Source organism: Coregonus clupeaformis, chromosome 21 (assembly GCF_020615455.1).
Source record: "Coregonus clupeaformis isolate EN_2021a chromosome 21, ASM2061545v1, whole genome shotgun sequence".
NCBI lineage: Eukaryota > Metazoa > Chordata > Actinopteri > Salmoniformes > Salmonidae > Coregonus > Coregonus clupeaformis.
This window is the reverse complement of record NC_059212.1, coordinates 21,894,084-21,919,722: the sequence shown is the minus strand read 5'-3', so window position 1 is coordinate 21,919,722 and position 25,639 is coordinate 21,894,084. Positions and strand designations below refer to the sequence as shown.

At 43.8% G+C, this 25,639-nt stretch overlaps 2 protein-coding genes across 3 annotated transcripts; both read left to right on the top strand.

The window, feature by feature from the left end:
• The first annotated feature begins 539 nt into the window (after positions 1 to 539).
• Positions 540 to 16,848, top strand: LOC121534594 (uncharacterized protein KIAA1614-like). Its single transcript, XM_041841172.2, has 10 exons — positions 540 to 763; positions 1,308 to 2,502; positions 3,582 to 3,660; positions 5,359 to 5,511; positions 7,158 to 8,335; positions 8,467 to 8,638; positions 9,486 to 9,714; positions 9,982 to 10,094; positions 14,822 to 14,994; positions 16,356 to 16,848. Exons 2-10 carry the CDS (start codon positions 1,311 to 1,313, stop codon positions 16,589 to 16,591), a joined length of 3,525 nt encoding a protein of 1,174 aa, XP_041697106.2. The 5' UTR covers positions 540 to 763; positions 1,308 to 1,310; the 3' UTR covers positions 16,592 to 16,848.
• Positions 16,849 to 19,021: 2,173 nt separating this feature from the next.
• Positions 19,022 to 25,208, top strand: LOC121535079 (T-cell acute lymphocytic leukemia protein 1). 2 transcript variants are annotated; one of them, XM_041841784.2, is made up of 4 exons: positions 19,022 to 19,219; positions 20,814 to 21,354; positions 21,987 to 22,105; positions 23,284 to 25,208. In XM_041841784.2, the coding sequence occupies exons 2-4, from the start codon at positions 20,879 to 20,881 to the stop codon at positions 23,775 to 23,777; spliced, it is 1,089 nt and encodes a 362-aa protein (XP_041697718.1). In that variant the 5' UTR covers positions 19,022 to 19,219; positions 20,814 to 20,878; the 3' UTR covers positions 23,778 to 25,208. The 2 variants fall into 2 exon arrangements, with proteins under 2 accessions (XP_041697718.1, XP_041697719.1); XM_041841785.2 differs by having other exon boundaries at positions 19,036 to 19,219; positions 21,987 to 22,075.
• The last annotated feature ends 431 nt before the right edge of the window (positions 25,209 to 25,639 follow it).

Here is a 25,639-nt window from a genome sequence, read left to right as displayed (position 1 = left end):
GTTGAAAACGCCATGCTCTACCAGCTGAGCTACATATTACTGCTGAATGTTTTTGTTTTTTATGACCATGTTTTTCTTTCTACTTGCGTTTTGTATTTATATTGATGTGTGTATTTTATGTAATTTATGTAATTCAGGGCTCATCTGTAAAAGAGATCTTGGTCTCAGTATGACTCCCTGATAAAATAAAGGTTAAAAAACCTTTAATGACAACATTCAATTTTGTTTGCAAGCTTGGATAGCATACTAAAAAACGTGATGACAGCCTATAATAGGCTATAATGTTTGGTGAGGTCCCACCAAAGATGATCCTACGCAGGTTTTTAAGTGTGATTGCCCACACAGAGGCTGCAGTGTTTGTGTGGTGTGTAGCCTATTGCATCCACTTACGCAACAGAAAGCTTCAGTCAGCCAGGGTGAAATTAAAGAACGTATTTTGTATTTCCATTTTTGTCTAATCCGTCTGATTTCTGAAGGGATTAAATGGACCAATCATGAATATTGAGACCGCCTGTTCGCTCAGTGCTTGTGCACTCAGTCTAAACAACCCGTCAGACCATAGCAGTGCAGAATAAACGGAGTGAAACACAGGGGAAAGTTACTTTAATTTATTTATATGACAAATGTTTGCCTCAGTCGGGTCAGAGGATGGGCTCAAGACTGTGACACAGAGCGCAGGTTTTTGTGGATTGTTATGTCCTCGCAAATTTGAGTCGGTGTGGCACCTGAGTTTCTTCAAGGGTGGTGGATTGCATCTGTTCAAGTAGGTTATTGACCTTGTTCAAATATTTGAAATTATTTTGTGATAGTGTATTTTTATCCTCTTTGGTACACTTGAAACTCAATGTCAGGGGAATTATTTCAATTGCAAATAGGTCATTCATTCATGTGTGATATCCTACTGTTGGATGCTTAGTAGATAATTGTTGTCCTTATACTATTTATTTTTATTAACACAACTGGACAAATCCAGTGCCTAATCATTCTGCAACTGATCATAAAGTACAAGTAATGAACTTTTTTATATATATTTTAATGTCTTCATCCAATGTCTTTTATGACAACAACACTTTTTTAAATGGTCAGTACAATGCCAGCTATCACACATATGTTTCTTATGCACTGGTGGCTTATTTCCATTCTAAAGGATTATCCATTATCCTATGCAGTAATCATTTGATAAAGGGTAGACATTGAATTGAATCCACTACTTTAGATATCCTAGTTCTAGTAAGTCTATTTTACCAGCTGCCTACAACAATTAGTTCATTAGGTTCCAATCAAACTTGTATTTTTTGCCTTGCCAGCCAATGGAGGAGGAAAAGGTCCAAATCACACAACTATCGCCTCCTGCCAGCTCTTCGCATCGGACAAGAGCCTTTGATGACCGGGGCCACCTCCTGAGCCTTGTTCCCGAGCCTGGCACACTCTCTCCCTCCTCTCCCTTACCTTCCCCCTCCTCCCCCTCTCCTCCAGGCTCTGCCGTCCATGCCCTGCAGTCCAAGGTGAAGGCTCTCTCCCAGAGATCCGGCGGGAGAGAGAGAAAGAGGGATTGGGAGGACAAGAGGGCCTTAGAGCTCCAGGCAGGGGGGCCTGTCTCGTCCCAGGCCCGGCCCAGGCAGAAGGCCCGCAGCAGGGTGGAGGTGCCACAGCCTGTGCCCTTCCAGTGCTTTGACCAAAGGAGGAGGTCCAGCAGTAGTGAAGATGATGTGGAGGAGGAGGTGGTGGCCAGGGTACAGCTCCACACCGACCTGACAGAACCACAGAGGGAGCAGGAGAGCTGGGGTGCCATGGGTAAGGAGGCAGAGAAGGGGGAGAGGGAAGGCCTGGCTGGAAGTGTGCCGGGGCAGCCTCATGGGTTTGGGGAGGGGGCCAGCTTGGAGAGCTTGGACAACATCCAGTCGGACAGCACCGGCGGAAACAAGGAGGACCCCCCTCCTTCTCCAAAACCTGCTCCTTCATTCTCCTCTACCTCTTCTTCTTCCTCGTCTCCCTCCTCTCACAGACACTGGGCGCCCCCTAAAGGCTTCTGGAGGGTGGCACGCCCAGAGACTCCATTTCTGAGCGGAGTGGGCACTCAGACTACGATGCCCATAGCCTCGTCATTTGTATCTCTGAAGGACGAACCCCCTGCTAATGCCACCCTGTCAGGGTTTCAGAGGAAGTCGAGACTGGCTTCTGTGGATTCTGTAGTAGAGGACAAGGACGAGAACAAGGGCTGTTGGGACATGCTGCGTTCAGACAGCCTGGACTGCTACCTGGAGAGGTGTGATAAGAGGGAAGTGAAGGAGAGGACGGACTGCGTGGGGGGGCTGTGGAGGGCGGAGAGCTGGGAGAGCGTGTGCTCGCAGGAAGGGACGCTTTCGCTGTGGGAGACCGTGGAGGCCAACCAGAGAGCCAGAGGGCGGTCGGTGAACAGACGAAGGAACGCCAACAGAGAGGAGGAGAAAGGCAGTGTGGACATCCCGTACCTCTGTGTCGACCAGATAGACAAGAGAGATGGTATGATTATGAAGTTCCAGTGAAGTTAAGAAATGTTGGTACATCTTGTTGTATGACAAGTCTGGGTGCTTGGAGAAGTTAACTGAAAAAGATCGATACAAAATTCCCCTTGCTGACCTCTCATGGTTGAAGAACATCCATCAAGAGTGTGGGAGGTACATAAATAGGTCCTGCTTTGGAACACAAATCACTTGCTCAATAATAATATGGTTGGGGAGGAGGGCTTAGTTGCACCTTTTTAGATGCACTTCCTTTTCAAGTGAATGTCAATTGTTTTGTAAGCAAACCAGGCATCGTTGATTAAGTAAATCCATTCATTATAAAGTGTGCTTACAACTGTTCAGTCTGGGGACCAGTCTCGGATCATGTGTCAGATGATCAGAGCTCTATGGGTTCTATTTCTGTGAGTACCTCCCACCATCAGGAGCACTTAGAGGAACAGATGTGTTGGTGTTGTGTAGCTATTATTAGCACTCTGTGGAGGGGTGAGTCTGTTTATGTCCTTTGCATGTTTGATTGTGTCTGCACATTTGTGCGTTTGTTTGTTTGTGTGTGCGTGTGTGATTGTGAGGGGGGGTTTAAAATTGAACCACAGTGCACTGAGTGCATGGCATGATCAGATGGCAATGTTTTAATACCGATCTGTTCCTGTCGTTATGGTGTTATGTAAGGCTTATCTGACAGGCATTAGGATCAGAGACAAGCTTGGGGACGGTCCATTGGTCTGATGTGATGTGTGGCTTACGACAACCTTTATGGTTGAGTAAAGCCCTTCGCAGTTTAGTACCTGCATAAATGCTTTAACAATGCACTTCTGCTGCTATATTTGCATTAGAGCTAAATTGTGAACAACATATCTCAAATTAAATGTATTTGAAGCATCTTCACCCTAAACGTCAACCATGTGAATTGAAATTGTCTTTGTATAACAATGTAATAGCATTGTGTAATACTAAGCTTGTTGAGTTGAACTGTTCCTTTGGATTTGTTGCAACTGATGTGTGAGGCGCCATTTGCATGGCATGGAATTAGGTTTGGAAAGCTTTATTTTCATGGTGAAATTTCTGTTTTGTTTTCAGTGTCTCTAGACGCATCTGCCTTCCGGGACCATGAGTGGGATTCAACCATTCCACAACAAGAGCTGCTTGAACTGCCTGGGTAAGGAATATCACATTAGTGTCTGTCTGCATAGAAAAGTGGGGTGGTGTGTGTGCGAAGATAGATGGGGGTTCAACTACCTTTTGGGGGATAGTTTTGCCCCCTATATATTATTTGTTTTGGCCCCCCCACTTTTTAAATGGTATCTACACCAAAAATAACATTTTGTCCCAACTAGCATCATGCACACCTGAACATTGCATTGCCACGAGGGACATGGCTGAAGCGTAAATCCTTTTTAATGAAGCAATGAAAGCAGGCTTGCCAATGCTGGAAAACCATGTCAAAATGAATTTTTGTCAGAGCTACAGATTAAAACATAAGCTACGTAAAGATGCTAAGAAAGCATATGACATCAGATCACACCTCTCCCATGAGAGGAAGTAGTGGATAAATACGAACATTACAAAGCTAAGCTACAGACACAACATCTTCCTCCATCTTCCTTAAATACAGGAGTGGATGAGTATGCAGATGACAGGGATAAGCCATGGGCGTGTCATGCTCTCCTGGCCACTAAAGCAGATAGAGCAGAGGATCAAGTGGAATACAATGGATAAAGTACAATACAGGGGCTAAGCTAAGCTATTGGGCGTATGATGCTCCTTTCCTATTGCTCGCCACCATGCTCCAGTCCAATCTGATATTATATAAGAAGGCTTAACATAGAAGACTCGGGCGTTCATAGCTCCATTCTCTATAAGTCTATCCGTAGGGCATATGATATTCTCTGGATATGTAACTGTGCAGGATCAGCTCGGTTCAACTGAAGGCCCCAGATGTGTGGTGCAGGCAAATGAGTCAAGAAAAAAATACATTTCAAATGATTTCAGGGCTACACAAAATGTGGAATTTGACCTTAGTGATTACTGTAGGCCTGAAAGATGAATATGAACCTCGTCAATCACATCAGCAATATGCTAATAGATCTTTAATTCAGCAAGCCATGAATATTACAGCAATATTGGACCACTGTCTTGTTGCCCCCCACCTCCACCCCCCTCCTTTTACCCCCTCCAGTAATTTCAATAATGTGGGTTCGGATCTCACTGCTGTCATCAATTGTGGAAGGCGAGGATTTAGTAAAGGGTAGGGCAACTTCTTTCTTCAATGGTGATGTAACAATATCATAGAGGTAGATAGACGGCGCACTTGGACCAAAAGCCTGCTTTAGCATGGGCAGCGCCATTGAGGACTTTCACCATTTCGAAGTAGTCAACTAGGTGGAACTTGTTATGAGTTAAGGAAGAATCACAGAATTCCATCCAGGTCAGCAGCTTTAAACCTGTTCAGACTATACATACTCCAGCACAGTAGGTGGTGATATGCACCTTTTTAGTTTATTTACAAATCGCTAATACACTCATAGAAGAAGAAGAAATGGACTACTTTAAAATGGAGCTAGCCCCCAATGGTGCTGCCCATGCTGTCACAGAAGACACCTTTACAAAGATAAAACGCGTGCTATCTTTCCATGTCTATGATCAATCAATAAACAAACATGTTACCACTTCAATCACTAGCTCAAAGACAACCCTAAACCCAAATCATCCCAACAAACTATTCAAGTATCCCACAGGGTGATTACGCCCTCTCATGGCAAGGATTGGTAAGACATTTCTATCATATATATATATATATATATATATTTCTATATCTCCCTCTCCCATTTACCCTCTGTCTCTGTGTGATTGACAGGTCACACTTCAACCCTGACAAAATTCCCCTGAGCCCCAGACACGAGCGGGCCATGCTACTGCTGGAGAGGGCTCGGTTAAAAGCCTGCTTCAATCAACCCAAAGGGGATCGCCCCCCAACTCGCCGTGCCCATTCCGCCCAGAGATACAACCCGTAAGTCAGCTGTGCCCTGCTGTCAATCAACTGTATTTGCTCCTTTGTCGATCTCTATCAATACCCCCCTCTGTTCATCTGACTACCTGTCTGACTACCTGTACCTTTTGAGAAGTGTAACGTGGTCCCAAAAAAACGTTTGATTTCACCACATTTTTACAATCTGTCATAAAGAGCACATGTTCAACTTAATAAAAAATACGTTTTCCCATCTCAAGAGGTTAATTAAAAAAATTACTATAGTAAGTGCTTATTAAGTACCAAACAAAGTAACAGGGTTGACCGTAACAGGGTTGACGATTTAATCTTAAATCAGCCATAAATCCCCTTGTGACAGTGGGAATGGAAGCTTATTGTGTGCAACAGAGAGTGGCAATTGAAGGCAAGCTTCACAAAAAAATATATATATAGTTGCTAAAACATTTCTAACCTGTCTATCTATGGGTAACAGGGTTGACATGTTATGCTCGACCCACTCAGTTTTCCACCACAAAACACCAAAAAAGGTGCCTTTTTTTTAACCAGCTCACCTGTTTTTACACTATGATTTGACTATCAGGTGTTTAATGTTTCTTTAGAAAAAAATATTTAAAAAAGGAATAGTTTCACCATATTAAAAGTTTGTTCACGTAACAGGGTTGACCTTGGAATGAGGGACAGAGGTACATTAATCACTAATCACAATAAATAAATAATAATCTTCAGAAATGACTTTGTCAAAGCAACAAAATAACTAGGGCTTTACAATGATGGTGAAACTTGGGGACATTTTTGGATTAGAATTGGCACAGTGTTGACGGAGGGACATGTCAAAATGCTGAATTTCTAATTTATTGAATTATCCATGTGGTCTATATTAAAGGGCACTTCAGTTACTATAACAGGCTTTAAAAATGTCTACTTAAAATATCAAAGGGACGTAAAAGGCAATCAATTCATGGAACGACCCAACTACTAATGACTGATCATTGCAGAATCATAACTCTGGTTTCTGATTGGAAACACAGAGAGGATATTCTACTGAGATACAGAGACTGCTCTATGGCTTATATAACAATGTTTACGACACATACCATGACGTTTATGTAATGGTTATTTTGTTCCTGAAATCCCCTCTTATACTGTATCAGTGGGATCCATTCACAGCAAATGGTATTAGAAATACTGGCACACACACACACACACACACACACACACACACACACACACACACACATTTTAAATACTTTATTTGAATCCACAAATTACATTACATCATAAAGGATTCAAACATTTCAAAGGTCGTTTTTGCAAGGACACTTAATGAAACTAAAAGCACCTTCTCCTCCACACAGCTAGGCTGCCCATAATGGCTGAAACAGAGCAGTACCTAGCCAGTTGTTTTGCTCTACCCTTAGGCACACACACACACACACACACACACACACACACACACACACACACACACACACACACACACACACACACACACACACACACACACACACACACACACACACACACACAACATGATTACTCATGTCCTTTCAAGTATTTGTGTCAGCAGAAATTATGATTCGTGTCTATGTACATATTTACAGACTGCCAGTAAGTGTGTATAGTCATGATTGCATTATCTACGAAGTTTGCTTCCTTGTTCTATCCAGCAGGAGGCAGCAGTCTGGGAGTGGTTCACCACCGCTCCAAAAGGCTGTGGCTGTACAACCAAAAGAAGAGCTGACAGACCCTCCCTCACCCGGCCCACTCCTCATCCCACAAAGGAAAGAACCCTTCCCTGGGGGGCGTAATTGTCGGTATGGTAACTCGCCCACACGGGTGCGGTTTGAGGACGAATCAGAGAAGGAAGTGGAGTCTCGCTACCTGGATCGGGTGAGGGAGCGTGGGCGGGCCACGGGTCAGAAATCCAAGGGCATTCTGGAAAAGAAGACAGTGCGTAGCATCAGCATTACAGGCCCTACTCCAACACTGGAGGATGTCAGTTTCACGAACGCTGCTACAGCGGTAGTGGTGGGGGTGAGGAAATGTGAAGCTTGTGGATCTATTCTTAGGGATCCTCCGGTGCCCGAACCAGAGACTGCTATGGCCCAGCCCGGCAATGTGGAGGAGAATCAGGGGAAGAAGGTCCCTCGCTGGGTTCCCCCAGCTCAATCAGATGGGATCCCCCAACTAGACCAGCCCAGCAGTGTCCGCCCCAAAGTGGCAGCGGTCACCTTCGGGGAGGTCCTGATTCTGGGAGAGGACACAGAGGGCAGGGCCGGGGGTGGAGAGGGGGAGAAGGCCTCAGGTTTTGGGAAGCTGAGGAGACGCAGCAAGAAGGGAGAGAGCCGGCTGAAACTCGTCGGATCGGGTCACGGCCCCTATGGTGCCTCGTGGGCCCACCGTCGGAATTCCAACCCCAGAAACAGGGTCAATGTGTGCAGGCGAGCCGTCACCTTTGCTCTGGGCAGCCCTGTAGCTCTGGACCGCCCTCTGGTGGGAGCCTCCGGAAACAGCATCCCCAAGGACAGGGACGCCCCCACTCCGCCGCTGCCCATTAAGTCAGCTCTGAAGTCAGGCTCCAAGAGCAGGGCAAGTGGGCAGCGTGTGGTCAAGCTCCTGCCTTCGGTTCAGTATCGACTCATCAATCTGGATGAGACCGGGGGGCACCATGACCTCATCACCGCAGAGCAGCATGGAGAGGGTCCTATCTCTGCCCCCCCAGGGTCTCCCCCTAGCTCCGCCTTGGTCCCCTGCATCCGGTCATCCTCCCTCAGGTACTCCCCTGCCAGGATCACCCCTGACCTCCCTCCTGCGGAACTCTGGGATACTGCTGCAGATGGAGCTGGTGAGTTAATATGTATTGCACTGAAAGGAAGTAAACTTGATGTGATGTGCACATTACTCTTGTGAATCTCAAAAAGATTTTGTCCACTGAATGTGTCTTTCATTCACATCTAAAATCGCTCTCTCTTCCAGGTCTGGTGCTGAGTGGAGATGTGTGTCGAGATCTGTCGGTGGCTCTTCCAGAGTGCCGCCCTGCGCTGCGCTGCTTGGGTGTGTCCCGAGCTGAGGACCTGAGGGCGGAGCTACTGAGAGCAGAGCACCTGAAGGCGGAGGCTCAGTGGGACGACGGCCTAGAGGGGGCTCGGTCAGTGTAGATCCCACTGCTGACAACAAATTCAAGTCACCCATATACAGGGGTCCTGTGTGTCTCAGTCGGCATAGCATGGCGTTTGCAATGCCAAAGGTTGTGGGTGACAAAGGTTTAAATAAATTCATTAGGCCCTAATCTATGGATTTCACATGACTGGGAATACAGACATGCATCTGTTGGTCACAGATACCTTTAAAAAAAAGGTGACATGTCTGGTGAATATGCAGGCCATGGAAGAACTGGGACATTTTCAGCATCCAGGAATTGTGTACAGATCCTTGCGACATGGGGCCATGCGTTATCATGCTGAAACATGAGTTGATGGCGGCGGATGAATGGCACGACAATGGGTATCAGGATCCCATTGTGAGAAATAAGGTTTTTGTGTGTATGGAACATTTCTGGTATCTTTTATTTCAGCTCATGAAACATGGTCCCAACACTTTACATGTTGCGCTTTATTTTTGTTCAGTGTATATATATATATACTGTATGTATAATGTATGGTTCATGTAAATGGTGTGTTGTTGTTTGTCTATCTGACAGTGAGTCAACACTGCCCCCTCCTGAGAGTAAAGCAAAGCTTCATGCTCCACAGCTTGTTTTGGCAGTGAGCTTCAAGAACTCTCTGATGGGGTGGATAATTGCAACACTATTACCAACTCTGTGATTGCATTAGTACAGCTGGCACCATACAGTTTCTTTGCTTTATTGTAATATATTTTGCAGGAATTTAACTGTAACAGCAGGATTCAATAGAACATAAACCAATGTTCAGCCTGGTTTTTCACATACAACATATATGTTTTGCTCTGTCTGTATGCGTTGGTAACATGTGTAGGAGGTCTATGGCAGAGCGGGACAGTAGACCCAAGCTCTCACTGCGACGGTTCTTCTCCTCCATTGGGCTGCACAGTGTGGGCAGGCTGGTGAAGGGAGGGCGCTCCAGCAGCATGGAACAGCTCAGTATCTCAGCGCCCCGGGCCAGCTCCACCTCACCCAGCCCCACCCACAGGCTTCACCCCAACGCCCGCCTGCAGAGGACCCCCTCGCTACAGGCCCTGCGCACAGTAAGCACCACACATTCAATTCAGCTCAGTTGCGTTCTATTCAATCTAGTTCAGTTCAATTCAATGTAGTGTTTTCACTAACTCATTTGTCAAGCAACAGAAAGGACTATGCCACTTTACTTTTATGCCATTCTTTAACATTTTCATGTTGAGATGCAATTTTCATGGCTGACATACAAGAGACTGTCTGTGACTGTCAGGACTCAGGAGACAACATCAACTGCATGGATGATGACACCCTGTTGCAATGTTCTTCTCTGTCACCAGCTGTCCCCACTGGCCCAGCTTCGGAAAGCATCCTCTGTGCAGAGTCTGGAGAGGAGAGTGGAGCGTTCAACCATTCTGGGAGGGGTGCCCGTGCCTTACAGCCTGGCACCCAGGTACAGAGTGTGTGTGTGTGTGTGTGTGTGTGTGTGTGTGTGTGTGTGTGTGTGTGTGTGTGTGTGTGTGTGTGTGTGTGGAGAGAGAGAGAGAGAGAAGGACAAAATAGATGTATCATTGTGTCTAGGCTCTAAATCAACCAGCTCTGCCAATAGTACTCTGAACTTTCCAATCTTTCAAACGGTAAAAAAAAACTATCATGAAACAGAAATTCTATTCCAATCAAGACATTTCAGGAGAACATAAGGAACATAAATACTAGGAACGTGAATACTGTCATCCTTTTTGACACAACACTACAAACACAGGCAGTTCTCCATCATCTACACTGAACAAAAATATAAACGCAATATGTAATGTGTTGGTCCCATATTTCATGAGCTGAAATAAAAGATCCCAGAAATTTTCCATATGCACAAAAAGCTTATTTCTCACAAATGTTGTGCACAAATTTGTTTACATCCCTGTTAGTGAGCATTTCTCCTTTGCCAAGAGAATCCATCTACCTGACAGGTGTGGCATATCAAAAAGCTGATTAAACAGCATATTCATTACACAGGTGCACCTTGTGCTGGGGACAATAAAAGGCCACTCTAAAATATGCCGTTTTGTCACACAACAAAATGCCACAGATGTTTCAAGTTTTGAGGGAGTGTGCAATTGCCATGCTGACTGCAGGAATGTCCACCAGAGCTGTTGCCAGATAATTGAATGTTCATTTCTCTACCATAAGCTGCCTCCAATGTCGTTTTAGAGAATTTGGCAGTAGGTCCAACCGGCCTCACAACCACAGACCACGTGTAACCATGCCTGGCCAGGACCTCCACATCCGGCTTCTTCACCTGCAGGATCGTCTGAGACCAGTCATCCTGACAGTTTATGAAACTTTGGGTTTGCACAACCAAATAATTTTTGCACAAACTGTCAGAAACCGGAAGCTCATTTGCATGCTCGTCGTCCTCACTAGGGTCTTGAACTGACTGCAGTTCGGCGTCGTAGCCGACTTCAGTGGGCAAATGCTTACCTTCGATGGCCACTAGCACACTGGAGAAGTGTGCTCTTCACAGATTAATCCAGGTTTCAACCGTACTGGGCAGATGGCAGACAGCGTGTATGGCGTTGTGTGGGCGAGCGGTTTGCTGATGTCAACGTTGTGAACAGAGTGCCCCATGGTGGTGGTGGGGTTATGGTATGGGCAGGCATAAGCTACGGAAAACGAACACGATTGCATTTTATCGATGGCAATTTGAATGCGCAGAGATACCGTGATGAGATCCTGAGGCCCATTGTCGTGCCATTCATCCGCCACCAATACCCCATGTTTCAGCGTCCGTAATGGGTCCGCGGTCAAACGACCACCCCTCATCACTGTCAAACGGTCCCTAAAACACTTTAGCGAGCAGGCTTTTCTAATTGACCTGGCCTGGGTATCCTGGATGGATATTGACCTCATTCCGTCAGTAGAGGATGCCTGGTTGTTCTTTAAAAGTGCTTTCCTCTCAATCTTAAATAAGCATGCCCCATTCAAAAAATTCAGAACTAAGAACAGATATAGCCCCTGGTTCTCCTCAGACTTGACTGCCCTTGACCAGCACAAAAACATCCTGTGGGGTACTGCATTAGCATCGAACAGCCCCCGCGATATGCAACTTTTCAGGGAAGTCTGGAACCAATATACACAATCAGATAGGAAAGCAAAGGCTAGCTTTTTCAAACAGAAATTTGCATCCTGTAGCACTAACTCCAAAAAGTTTTGGGACACTGTAAAGTCCATGGAAAATAAGAGCATCTCCTCCCAACTGCCCACTGCAATGAGGCTAGGAAACACTGTCACCACCGATAAATCTACAATAATCGAGAATTTCAACAAGCATTTTGCTACGGCTGGCCATGCTTTCCACCTGGCTACCACTACCCTGGCCACCAGCTCTGCACCCTCCGCTGCAACTTGCCCATGCCCCCCGCTTCTCCTTCACACAAATTCAGACAGCTGATGTTCTGAAAAAGCAGAAAAATCTGGACCCCTACAAATCAGCTGGGCTAGACAATCTGGACCCTTTCTTTCTAAAATTAGCTGCCGAAATTGTCGCAACCCCTATTACTAGCCTGTTCAACCTCTCTTTCGTAACGTCTGAGATCCCCAGAGATTGGAAAGCTGCCGCGGTCATCCCCCTCTTCAAAGTGGGTGACACTCTAGATCCAAACTGTTACAGACCTATATCCATCCTGCCCTGCCTTTTGAAAGTATTTGAAAGCCAAGTTAACAAACAGATCACTGACCATTTCGAATCCCACCGTACCTTCTCCGCTATGCAATCCGGTTTCCGAGCTTGTCATGGGTGCACCTCAGCCACACTCAAGGTCCTAAATGATAATATAACCGCGATCGATAAAAGACAGTACTGCGCAGCCGTCTTCATCGACCTGGCCAAGGCTTTCGACTCTGAAAACCACCGCATTCTTATTAGCAGACTAAATAGCCTTGGTTTCTCTAATGACTGCCTCGCCTGGTTCACCAACTACTTCTCAGATAGAGTTCAATGTGTCAAATCGGAGGACCTGTTGTCTGGACCTCTGGCTGTCTCTATGGGGGTGCCACAGGGTTCAATTCTCGGGCCGACTCTATTCTCAGTGTATATCAATGATGTCGCTCTTGCTGCTGGTGACGCTCGGATCCACCTCTATGCGGACGACACCATTTTGTATACATCTGGCCCTTCATTGGACACTGTGTTAACAAACCTCCAAACGAGCTTCAATGCCATACAACACTCCTTCCGTAGCCTCCAACTGCTCTTAAACACTAGTAAAACTAAATGCATGCTCTTCAACCGAACGCTCGGTGGGTCTGACCTAGAGTATGTGGACAACTACAAATACCTAGGTGTCTGGTTAGACTGTAAACTCTCCTTCCAGACTCACATTAAGCATCTCCAATGAAAAGTTAGATCTAGAATCAGCTTCCTATTTCGCAACAAAGCCTCCTTCACTCATGCTGCCAAACATGCCCTCGTAAAACTGACTATCCTACCGATCCTTGACTTCGGCGATGTCATTTACAAAATAGCCTCCAACACTCTACTCAGCAAATTGGATGTAGTCTATCACAGTGCCATCCATTTTGTCACCAAAGCCCCATATACTACCCACCATTGTGACCTGTACGCTCTTGTTGGCTGGGCCTCACTACATATTCGTCGCCAAACCCACTGGCTCCAGGTCATCTATAAATCACTGCTAGGCAAATCCCTGTCTTATCTTAGCTCACTGGTCACCATAGCAACACCCACCCGTAGTCTGCGCTCCAGCAGGTATATCTCACTGGTCATCCCCAAAGCCAACACCTCCTTTGGCCGCCATTCCTTCCAGTTCTCTGCTGCCAATGACTGGAACGAACTGCAAAAATCTCTGAAGCTGGAGACTCTTATCTCCCTCACTAACTTTAAGCGTCAGTTGTCAGCAGCTTACCGATCACTGCACGTGTACACAGCCATTCTGAAATTAGCCCACCCAACTACCTCATCCCCATATTGTTATTTATTTTGCTAATTTGCTTCCCAGTATCTCTATTTGCGCATCATCTTTTGCACATCTATCATTCCAGTGTTAATTACGAAATTGTAACTATTTTTGCACTATGGCCTATTTATTTATTGCCTTACCTCCATAACTTACTACATTCGCACACACTGTATATATATTTTCTGTTGTATTTTTGACTTTATGTTTTGTTTACCCCATATGTAACTCTGTGTTGTTGTTTTTATTGCACTGCTTTGCTTTATCTTGGCCAGGTCGCAGTTGTAAATGAGAACTTGTTCTCAACTGGCTTACCTGGTTAAATAAAGGTGAAATAAAATAAATAACTAATGCAAGGCCCCTTGACGCAAGGATCTGTACACAATTTCTGGAAGCTGAAAATGGCCCAGTTCTTCCATGGCCTGCATACTCGCCAAACATGTCACCCATTGAGCGTGTTTGTGTACGACAGCGTGTTCCAGTTCCCGCCAATATCCAGCAACTTCGTACAGCCATTGAAGAGGAGTGTGACAACATTCCCCAGACCACAATCAACAGCCTTATGAACTCCCCCCCCCAATTGTAAAGTGGTTATCCCACTGGCTATAGGGTGAACGCACCAATTTGTGAGTCGCTCTGGCTAAGAGCGTCTGCTAAATGACGTTAATGTGCCCTTGAGCAAGGCACTTAACCCTAATTGCTCCTGTAAGTCGCTCTGGATAAGAGCGTCTGCTAAATGACTAAAATGTAATGTAAATGAGATGTGTCGCGCTGCATGAGGCAAATGGTGGTCACACCAGATACTGACTGGTTTTCTGATCCACGACCCTACCCTTTTTTTTTTAAAGGTATATGTGACCAATGCATATATGTATTCCCAGTCATGTGAAATGCATAGATTAGGGCCTAATGAATTTATTTCAATTGACTGATTTCCTTATATAAACAGTAACTCAGGAAAATATTTTAAATTGTTGCTTGTTGCGTTTATATTTTTGTTCAGTGTAGATTGTAGACCTTATTCACACTAGGCAATGTTTGACTTGGCAAAATGCCTTGTGTTCATAAATATGAACTAGCTAGATTATTGTAAGAACCCAATTTCCAATAGGAAACTGATTTTGACAAACTGCCACCAATTTCTCATGAAGGTAAATATACCCCCACTACATTTCACCGAGATGTCTGTATCCTACTGTTTCTACAGAGTGATCCAGAGAGCCCTGAGCGTGGAAGAGGTGTTAGCCCCTCGGGTGTTGCGTCCCATGGGGCGGGTCGTCCAGGCCTTCCCTGATGGGACCCTTCTCCTAGAGCTCACCAGACCCCCCAATGGCCCCTTTGGTTTTGTCATCTCAAGAGGCAAAGGTCGACCGGTCACAGGTATATTAAAGCACCTTTACGGTATAACTGGGTTCCATTAGATGTTCATGTTAGAGTGTGGATGCGAGGGTGCATATTCATGGAACACCTAATTGAAGTGATTTTAGTTGGGTGCTTGGGAGGGCATTTTACCTGAGTGTGTAATGACATACTATATCATGATTGTGAATGTACATATTCTGGTGTTTGTGTACCAATGCCATTACCTATTGTGCATATTCTTAGGCTTTGTGGAGAAAGTAATTGGTCCTCCATTCTCTCTCTTTCTCTGTCTACCTCCTTCCCCATTTATCTCCATCCCTCTCCATCTCTCTATCGCTCTATCTCCCTTCCTCTCCATCTCTCTCTATCTCCATCCCTTTCCATCTCTATCTCTCTATCTCCTTCCCTCTCCATCTCTCTATCTCCTTCCCTCTCCATCTCTCTATCTCCCTCCCTCTCCATCTCTATCTCCCTCCCTCTCCATCTTTATCTCCCTCCCTCCCTCTCCATCTCTCTCTCTCTCTCCCTCCCTCTCCATCTCTCTCTCTCCCTCCCTCTCCATCTCTCTATCTCCCTCCCTCCCTCTCGTCTCTCTATCTCCCTCCCTCTCCATCTCTCTCCCTCCTCCCTCCCTCCCTCTCATCTCTCTATCTCCCTCCCTCTCATCTCTCTATCTCCATCTCACTATCTCCATCCCTCTCCATCTCTCTATCTCCATCTCTCTATCTCCCTCCCTCTCCATTGCTCTATCTCCATCTCTCTATCGCTCTATCTCCATCCCTCTCCATCTCTCTATCTCCATCTCTCTATCTCCATCTCTCTATCTCTCTATCTCCATCCCTCTCCATCTCTCTATCTCCCACCCTCTCCATCTCTCTATCTCCCTCCCTCTCCATCTCTCTATCTCCCTCCCTCTCCATCTCTCTATCTCCATCTCTCTATCTCTCTATCTCCCTCCCTCTTCATCTCTCTATCTCCATCTCTCTATCTCCATCCCTCTCCATCTCTCTATCTCCATCTCTCTATCTCCCTCCCTCTCATCTCATCTCCATTTGCCTATCTCCATCCCTCTCCATCTCTCTATCTCCATCTCTCTATCTCCATCTCTCTATCTCTCTATCTCCATCCCTCTCCATCTCTCTATCTCCCACCCTCTCCATCTCTCTATCTCTCTATCTCCCTCCCTCTTCATCTCTCTATCTCCATCTCTCTATCTCTCTATCTCCATCCCTCTCCATCTCTCTATCTCCATCTCTCTATCTCCCTCCCTCTCCATCTCTCTATCTCCCTCCCTCTCCATCTCTCTATCTCCATCTCTCTATCTCTCTATCTCCATCCCTCCACCCGTGCCTTCCTTCCACCTCTCTCTCTCATCTCAGGTGTGTATGTGGAGCAGGTAGGGGACGGTACTGAGGACGGCCTGTACTCTGGGTTCCTGGGTGCTGGGGATGAGATCCTGGAGGTGAACGGGGAGGCGGTGGCTGGACTGACCCTGGATCAGGTGACACGCCTCATGACCAGCAACAGCACTGCCTCTATCCATATATCCTGCCACAATGTCGGAACCAGCGCAGAGCAATGCAACACTGGAATATTTCATTATCCATTTCAATGAAATAACACACTGGACACTGCCCCATGATGATGTCATGACGAAAACATGAGAATGGAAATAGGCAAGCATAAAGAGAGATTTTTTTACTCAGGGAGAACCAAAGGAAGGACATAATCAATCTAATTATGCTTGTCCATTATTAGGTCTAGTCTTTGAAGATTCAGGCAAATGTAAGTACTGGTAAATCACTGAAAAACTGATGTCAGATAAAACAGAGAAAGAAGATGCTGCACCTAATGGTCATTTTGCATTTCACAATAAATAACATATTGTGTCAAAGGTGATAATGAAATCTGTTTATTAATTAGGCTACCTGTTTAACCTGCACTTACTAGTCCTATGCAATATTTGGTAACTTGCTAAATTACAGTGCAACCAACTAGTTTACATTTTTCCAAACACAGCCTACCTTGCGAATCTAATTGCAAGCTTTGTTGAAATAGCTCATGCATAACATAGGTCTACTACCAAGGTAGCAAACTACAAACTCCACTCCAAGGTGAAGGAAGTTTCTTATGAACTTTACCAACAGCTTGGAACCGAGACCAAGCTTTGTGGAATATAGCTCCAACTACATTGATTCAACCAAGGTCAATACTTAAAAATATATATATATATATATATATATATATATATATATATATATATATATATATATATATGAAACGCTCACCTTCTACCTATGTTTGTACTGTGTAGTTGCGTGCCTTTCTTTGTTTGCTGAAATCCATACTTTTTCAATAAAAGTTGTAGGCTATTTGATTAACGTTTATTGAAAACGTATGGATTTCAGCAAACAAAGAAAGGCAGGCAACTACAGAGGGCAAACAGGTACAAGGTTGGCGTTTCATAATTTACATATTTTTTTTGTATTTACATTAGGCGAATCGATGTAGCCTGGCCTCAGCTCCACGCCGTTGGTGAAGTTAATCAGAAACTTAATTCACAATGGGAGTGAAGTTTAGTCCCCTACTACCAAGGTGGTTCATTTCTTTCTCAAAAGTTATTCAACAACACTATAGACCTATCGTATGTTATTCTTCTTTTTTTTGTGTGGCAGTGTCTCCTTCTGCACTCATTTTATTGACTAACGAAGGTTGGGAAATAGGCTAGTGTTTGTGTTTCTCTTTTTGTATAGCCGACAGCTTGCCCAGTCTGCTTTAACAGGATGTAGGATGATGCTTGTCTTAACCAGCAATCCAAAGCACGTGATATGTCAACCGTAGTGACAGTCAACTTTACAAGGCGCGAAAACAGAGAGCTCGTGAATGAGGAGACATTGGTGGGGATATTAGTGCAAGTGGCTCAAATGTAGCCATGTGTTCCGTTTAGCCGATGACGTTTTCTCCGCAGTTTGAAATTTATATATGTCAGTAAATATGTCTCAACATGTCTTTGTAGAATAGGCTACATATATTTGGCCAAGTAAGTCTTATTATACATTATACTAAATTTAAGAATAGGCCTTGCCAGCTCTGATGGTCGGACAAAGTAGGTTAGGCTATAGACACAGATTGTAGGCCAGGGGCTATATTCCTATTCGTAGCCTACTAGGCTATAGCCTATCCTTATCGAACATGGTGTAAGATATTCCAATAAGACTTAATTATGATAGGCTAGTTGCGCCCTTCATTTTAATCAACAAAAAAAGCATGGAAAATACCTGACCATTTAGCCTATAGCCTATGCTGTATGTCCTCCAGTGATAGTGCGTCACTGCTGATTTCTCCCTCCGCTTATCCGATGAAAGGGAGCTGATATGGGTTTATCTCTCTCAGCCATGTCACCCCGGGGGACTCCCGCTAAATTTGCCATGAATCCCAGGCATGGCCACCCCATAGATAAGCTACATAAAAACAATGACAGTGAACAATTCCTTCCAGCATCAGAAGTCCTTTGATATTGGGTCCATTTGTGTATTCAACTTAGACAAAAAATTACACATTGGTCATCTCCAAAGTACTGATGTTGAAATTAATAGAATAGAATAGTAGAGATTGACCTAGATTCAACTGAAATGTATATTACTACAGCCTAATGATTATGATTAGTTTATCATTATGATTATTAGGCTATTATTATTATTATTATTATAGCCTATGACTATTATTATCAGGCTGAGTCTACAAATTATAGGGTTTTATTGCCTAATTTTAATAGGACATTAAACCTTATGCACGACAAAGATAAACATATTGTACCTTAAAGACGTGTTTGTTTGTTTTCCAGGGGGGAAAAATAATATCAGAAAAATATAACAACCTTTAGCCTATACCTCCCATCGTTGTAGTTACAGGAGCTGCATTCATATGTTTTTATCCTTTGCCCTCCACAAGCCTATATAGCTTACGACAGCCAAATAATAATGAATCATTTCATAAATAATGGGTTTAGGGGCTTATCGGGAACGAAGAGGCCGCTGCCGTGCGCTTATCTCGCCTGGCCACATTGCGCTCGTGTTCCGCTCCCCATACTGAGCGGGCACGCTGGACGAAATGAGGAATAACTCAAACCTCACTTCCAGTTCCACACTGCACTTCACCACCACTAAAAAAAAACTCAGACATGGATGACCCACTCACAAAATGGCTCCACTTTCACACTAGCATCAACAACACGTTGGGAACGGTAAGCGCATAAAATTAATCGATATTTCCCTTTCCATGCCTGGGGTTTGCACGGTAAATATTTTTGAATTACAATTAGGTGTGTGTTTGAAGTGTTTTTTCCTTATTGTTCGTTCGTTGGACTCTTTGGAATGCATTAGGAACGCATTAGGCCATATTATTTTCTTGGATTTATTTTTAAACAATTATAGGCTAATCAGGAGCCTAGGCCTAAATAATTATGTGGCTATTGGTTAGAAACGGTTTTGTGTTATTGTTTTGGCCTATTTTAATGATTGTATGAATATGAATATTTATTGTTATTGTCTCATTGATAATGGTAAGTTATATTATTATCCTACAGTTAAAAATGATTGGCTTGTGGTTTCTTCGTTGTTTTGGGTTATGGTAGGTTACACATGTCAATACTACAGCATCGATGGAACGAAAAATAAATCCAAAATTCGAACAATAGCTCGGTTATGTCAACCTTTGTTCCAAATGTCTGATGCAATCTAAAATCGAAGTTACTGCCTATTGGATCGTAGGCTATAGCTTAAACCATTGGTGAGCAAAAAAACAGAGAAAGGGCATTTTGATGAGGTTTCAACAATAAAGACAATTAAGAATGAGAGTCACTTACTCTCTTGCTAATAATACATTCATTCACATGATCAAATTAAATAGGCCTAATAGGTAATTTCAAAAGCAAATATTTCACGTTTATGCTCACAATTCAGGCCGCCTTTCTCACCAAAAAAATGTTAGAGGATCTGAATAAAAGGTAATTTTCGAAAATATCAACACCAATTTTCATTTCAAATGTCACATTGAATGCTTGCTCCATATATGCCTTGGTCACTGTTGTTCAAATGAGAATAATGCACGCGTAAAAACAGTCGTTTGAGGGGAAAATTACTTCACTGAACAACACGATTGACCATCAAAAGCAGTCAATGCTGTTTTTGATTGACTTCTCATAATATGCACCTTGTGCTATTCATATTCGTTGTGTTCGTTATTCACATTACATTTATTTATTATTTTCTGAAAAATATTCAGTGTGGTGCACTCAAACATGTCCATAGGTAGGCTATTTGGAGAATTACAAGGCCTAGTCTATTTTTTTTTCTTGTTTTTTTCTTAATAGTAAACCCTTCGATGAGCCTTATAGGATTTATTTAGGGGCTAATCCAAAATGTGGGGGGAAAGTAACACGACCATAGCCTCCAAAATAACATGGCAACGAGTTGGTAATGACAGTCTATTTGTAACATTGATGAGGACATTCACCACCAGTTCTGAATTGAAAACATGTTAAAATTTGATGCGCAGATGCGTGCATTTTAGGGGTTATTTTCTTGCTAGGCTATACGAAATTAATACATTCTCTCTTTAAATGTGGTGCTTTATAGGCTACCTGTAGGCCTATACCCACGGCCCTTCACCGAGTAATAACAGCCTTATAATGATGGAATCATGGAGTGATGAAATGATCGGGAAAAGCCTTTGTTGACTGTCTTAGAATCTGAATCTGACCTGAATCAACAACAAGAATGTCTCGATATCAGTCCTTTTTTATTGCATGCATTTACAAAGTGTTTTTCTGCCCATAGTGTGGTGTTGTCGACAGCTGATTTATAGAGAGACATTTCATAGGATATAACTGCAACGTGATGAAATGATGGAAAAAATGAAGCTGGAGCTTTGTCCTGGAAGTCCCGGTGCCAAATCGTGCAGCCCGCTGAAGCAGGATTCCATCAGGGAGAATGGATGCCAAGACCTGGAGGACTCGAAGGAGGGGAACTTCACTGGGGAAGGGGTTAAGACAGATGACGCGCCTCTGCGGAACACGCGCAACGGGACCATCATCCTCAACGGCGTTGCCAAGGAAACCGCTTACGACGCCCTTGACCTGAAAAGGGAAGTACCAGTGATCGAGCTCTTGAGGAGAGACGATATAAAGACGGGACAGCAGAGAACCGAGAGTCACACAGTACCGATCACGGAGCTTCGCAGACCACCAGTGCCGTTGCCGCTGCCACACCGAGACGCGCTGATCGACGCTCGAATGGTTCAGCTGAGCCCAAACGCGTTCCCTCTCCCGGCGCGAGCGATGCTCTTCAATTTGGCGCAACCTCTCGCTGCCATCAACAGGTAAAATAAAATAAAGCATCAAATAGCTTTATGCATTTGAAAAATATTATCCTGATTGCTCCCCCCACCTAAATAATATAGCCTATAATTATAGCCTATATATGTCTATATGTTATTCATCTTCGTTTATTTTTTATTGCAGAATAGGCCTAATCCTTTGTAGGCTATTACTTACAGGCATAGCCTACATCAGAACATATTTTCTATAGCCTACCTAAAAACCTAATAAAAAGAGAGACAGAAAAGTTAATGTAATAGCTTGTTATCTAGGCTATTGGCTCATTCACCGTCACATAGGTATCTGTCAGAGCCTTCACCTCTAGGCTACCTGTGTTGATTAATTGAAGTCAGATTTATTTCCCTTGATTAATTTGAATAGTGAGGATTTCAGGTTAGTCTACTTGTGCCTATAATCCCCTTACACTTTATGTGTTTTGGTTGCAATTGTGGACACAGAGACCATCTGTATATCATATATTATACAGGCTATAATAAGGCTATCAATTTCATGAAAGATTTTGGTATTGCTTATACATCATATCGGTGAGCTGTTGTATATGTGCCTGTGTGTAAGTAATATGTGTGTATGGTAGTGTGTGTACCTGTTTCTCATATCTATTCTCTGCCACTAGTCTTGGAGGGGAGTCGGAACAGTACGGCATGTACCCCAGCAACAGGGTAAAGCGCCGTCCTGCGCCTTACGAGGTTGAGCTCGACGAGGGTAGGCGCATTTTAGATCTTTATAAGTATGGTAAGACGCACCTCTGCTGTGTCCTCCTTCTGCTTACAGTCTTCTCCTCAATCCTCTCCTCATCTCAACGTCATCCCATTCCATTTATCCACCGACATGACTGCAACATGGGCAGGTATTAAAGAAAATAGGCTACTGACCACCCATTTATAGAGCACTCCTAAACAAATCTCAAAAACTAGTCAATGATGTCATATATGATATCTATGGTTTTAGCTTATTAGAAACATCTGTAATATACAGCATCTCATTTTCTCTATCACCCACTCATAGTCAAATAGCATAGGGGGAGGGTGGAGGGAGTTAGCTGCTACCTTGCCAAGGCTTTGCTGCATAGTAAACTGGCAGATTAAGGGAGGCTGGGTGTGTTCCAAGAGAAATAAATGGTGTACACCAATGGGATATTATATTTGTCAAATGCATCCCACAGTTTCTGACGTGAGCCGCAGGTATTGTTCATCGGCTATATGTAACATTATATAAAAAAACACATTGGTAAATATATGATAATGGTTACCATACATTTATGGACTCGTATCACCTATCCCCACCACCACCAGACTGCATCTCTTATCCCACTTTTGACATCAGTGTAGCAAAGTCACGATGTGCTCGCCAACCCAATAATGTAATCGGTGTGCCAAACTCTGAAACCTCTTTACATATGGCAGAGCATAGACAAATACATGTATGCAGATTGTAAAAGTGCCATTGTCTAAATAAGTCGGACAACTCACTGCGTAATATCTTGTGCTAGTGTTTAAGGAGTCCCACTTCTGGTTGCTTTACAATACATAACCAGCTCATTAACCACAGCACCATATAGCTGTCTTCAGAAATGGAAAATGCAGTCACTCATCACCACCTTTACGCTGGCTTCTGTCATGCTACTGTTCTCATTTTGTATCTCACTCGACTCCTTTACCACCATTAAAACATTCTCATCACTTATCGCTTTTCAATTTACTTTGTGAAGAGGAAGGCTTACATCTAAAGTGACCACGTAAATTCTGTAGCGCAGATAAGAGAAACATCAAGGTAGAATTTGAGAGAATAAGACATTTGGACTGACTGAGTCTTACTCTTCATTTGTGGATCCCCTTTCCCACCCTTTCCCACATCCCGTATCTTTCCCATTATTCCTTTTTCTCCCCTCCCCTCCTCCTCTCGTCCGCCAGCTGGCCAACCAAAGATCGTACGGCGGATCTTCACCAACAGCCGGGAGCGTTGGCGGCAGCAGAACGTCAACGGGGCGTTCTCCGAGCTCCGCAAGCTCATCCCCACCCACCCTCCGGACAAGAAGCTGAGCAAGAACGAGATCCTGCGTCTGGCCATGAAGTACATTAGCTTCCTGTCCAACCTGCTGGATGACCAGGACGGAGGGGCCACCGTGGGCGTGGATGACGGGACAGGGCTGCTGGTGGGGGGCCGTGAGGGTGGACACCAGGGGCCCCGTCAGGATGTGGTGGGACTGGCCACTGAGGACGACCTCCTCCTCCAGGGCACGTTGTCACCCGGGTCCAGCTGCGGGAGTCTTCCAGATGGGGACGGCAGCCCCGAGAGCTTCACCGAGGACCAGGACTCACCTTCAGCCCCGAGAACTGTGCCAGTCCCGCGCGGTAGGGACCTACGACGCAATGCACGGCCACAAGATGGTGGCAGCCAGCGATGATAATAGTGGTGGTGATGGTGGTGATGTGATGTCGGTGATGACGATGGTGGTTACGGAGTTGATTGACTTATGTCCCCGAAAGAGGGATGACTCAAATATGGATGAGTGTGAGAAGGGCCCTAGCATCTCTGAGCTCTATCTAAAGAACGGTGCTTCAGGTTCTGGGAGCATGCTGATGTCAGAATTTCACTTAATCAGGATTCTAAGGTCCTTTTTGGTCCCTTTTTGGTCAGTTGGTTAACAAAATGAAAGACTTGTAAATGATGCATGCTTCATGCTGTCTAGGACCTTGTTTGAGGAACACCTCATATTTCCTGCATTATGAATGTTCAAATACAGTGTGCTTCTGTTACACTATCATGTCATGAGTATACATCCTATGTCATCATCATAAAAGTAATTGATGCCATGGTACCATGAGGCGACGCAATGGAGGGTACACCAGGAAATGGCAATAGAAATGCCATAAAGCTCTCACCTTGGGTTAAGAAAAATATCAAACTTTGCCAGTTGTCAATGAGGGGCATTTTAACTGTTATGAAAGTTTACGACAACAACATAACTGTTTCACTGATAGCAATGGCTTGATGCCAAATCCTCACAAAAAAATACACATTTAATCACACATTGAAGACCATTATCATTTGCTTGAAATTGTGTTATCTTTAGTAAGGATTTAGCACTCTCAACACATGATCAAACATGTACATATAGCATTAGCCTACCTTCCAAAATATTTTGACAGTGGTTCATGTCAAGTGATGTGATTAGGCAGTTTGATATAGTGGCCTATATTTTAGACAGGGTTTTCAGCCAGGTGGCTTTTTGAGAAGGATTCTGCTCTGTGCTCCTGATTACATACTACTTATTCAACAGTGGGTGAACAACATGTCAACTAGAAAATGAATGACAAACACATATAATGATATAACAAATGTGGTACCTTATTTATTTATTTCTGTCACACATAACTGATTAGCATTGAGTAAAATACCACAGAGTAACATGGTAATTGACCATTAAACACACACACACACATACACACACACACACACACACACACACACATACATATAGAGTACAATCTATGTGAACAATTTTGATTTCTGAGACACGTACCTAAGCATGTAGATGGACATATGTGCGACGAGGTAGCTAGCAAGCACAACTACCACAGGTTTAAACATTTTAAATGAATCCTGTCAAGAGGTACAAATAGTATTTCTGTAACTGAGGTCCAATGAAATCAAATGCTCACTTCCAACCATTTTGTATATTATAAATATCAATTTTAATGTTTTTCTCACTGTATTGCAGTTGTGGTTTGGTATGGTACACTAAGTATATCACCTCCTAAATACGCCCTCCTTCTCTGTTGGAATTAGCCACGACACAAGCAGTTTTATGTCAGTAAACGGTGAGGTGTACATCGCTGTTGTTTGGTTATTTCATTATGGCTTTTTCAGCATACATTTAGTAGCCTATCTTGGTACCTTTGGTTACTATTTTATGAACTACAGTAAAGCAAAGGGACATTGTATGTTCTGTTTAGTAAAAAAATAATATGTTTGTTGTATGATAAATATATCTATGACTATATGCAATGTTAAATTGATGATTTTATATAAAATGCTGAATAAAATGAACACAGGAAAAGGCAGCAAAATACTGATTATGTATGTTATAAACCATGTGCATCACATACTATTTTTTCAAGCATTTTTATGATTCAGTTTTCTTTCTTTACTTATTTTTTAGGAATCATCACCCACATAATTCAGACTATTGAACAAGAATTGCAAGAATTAAAAACCAACTCATTCCTATATTTGGAGGCTAAATTAAGCCCAAATGCAGTGGAC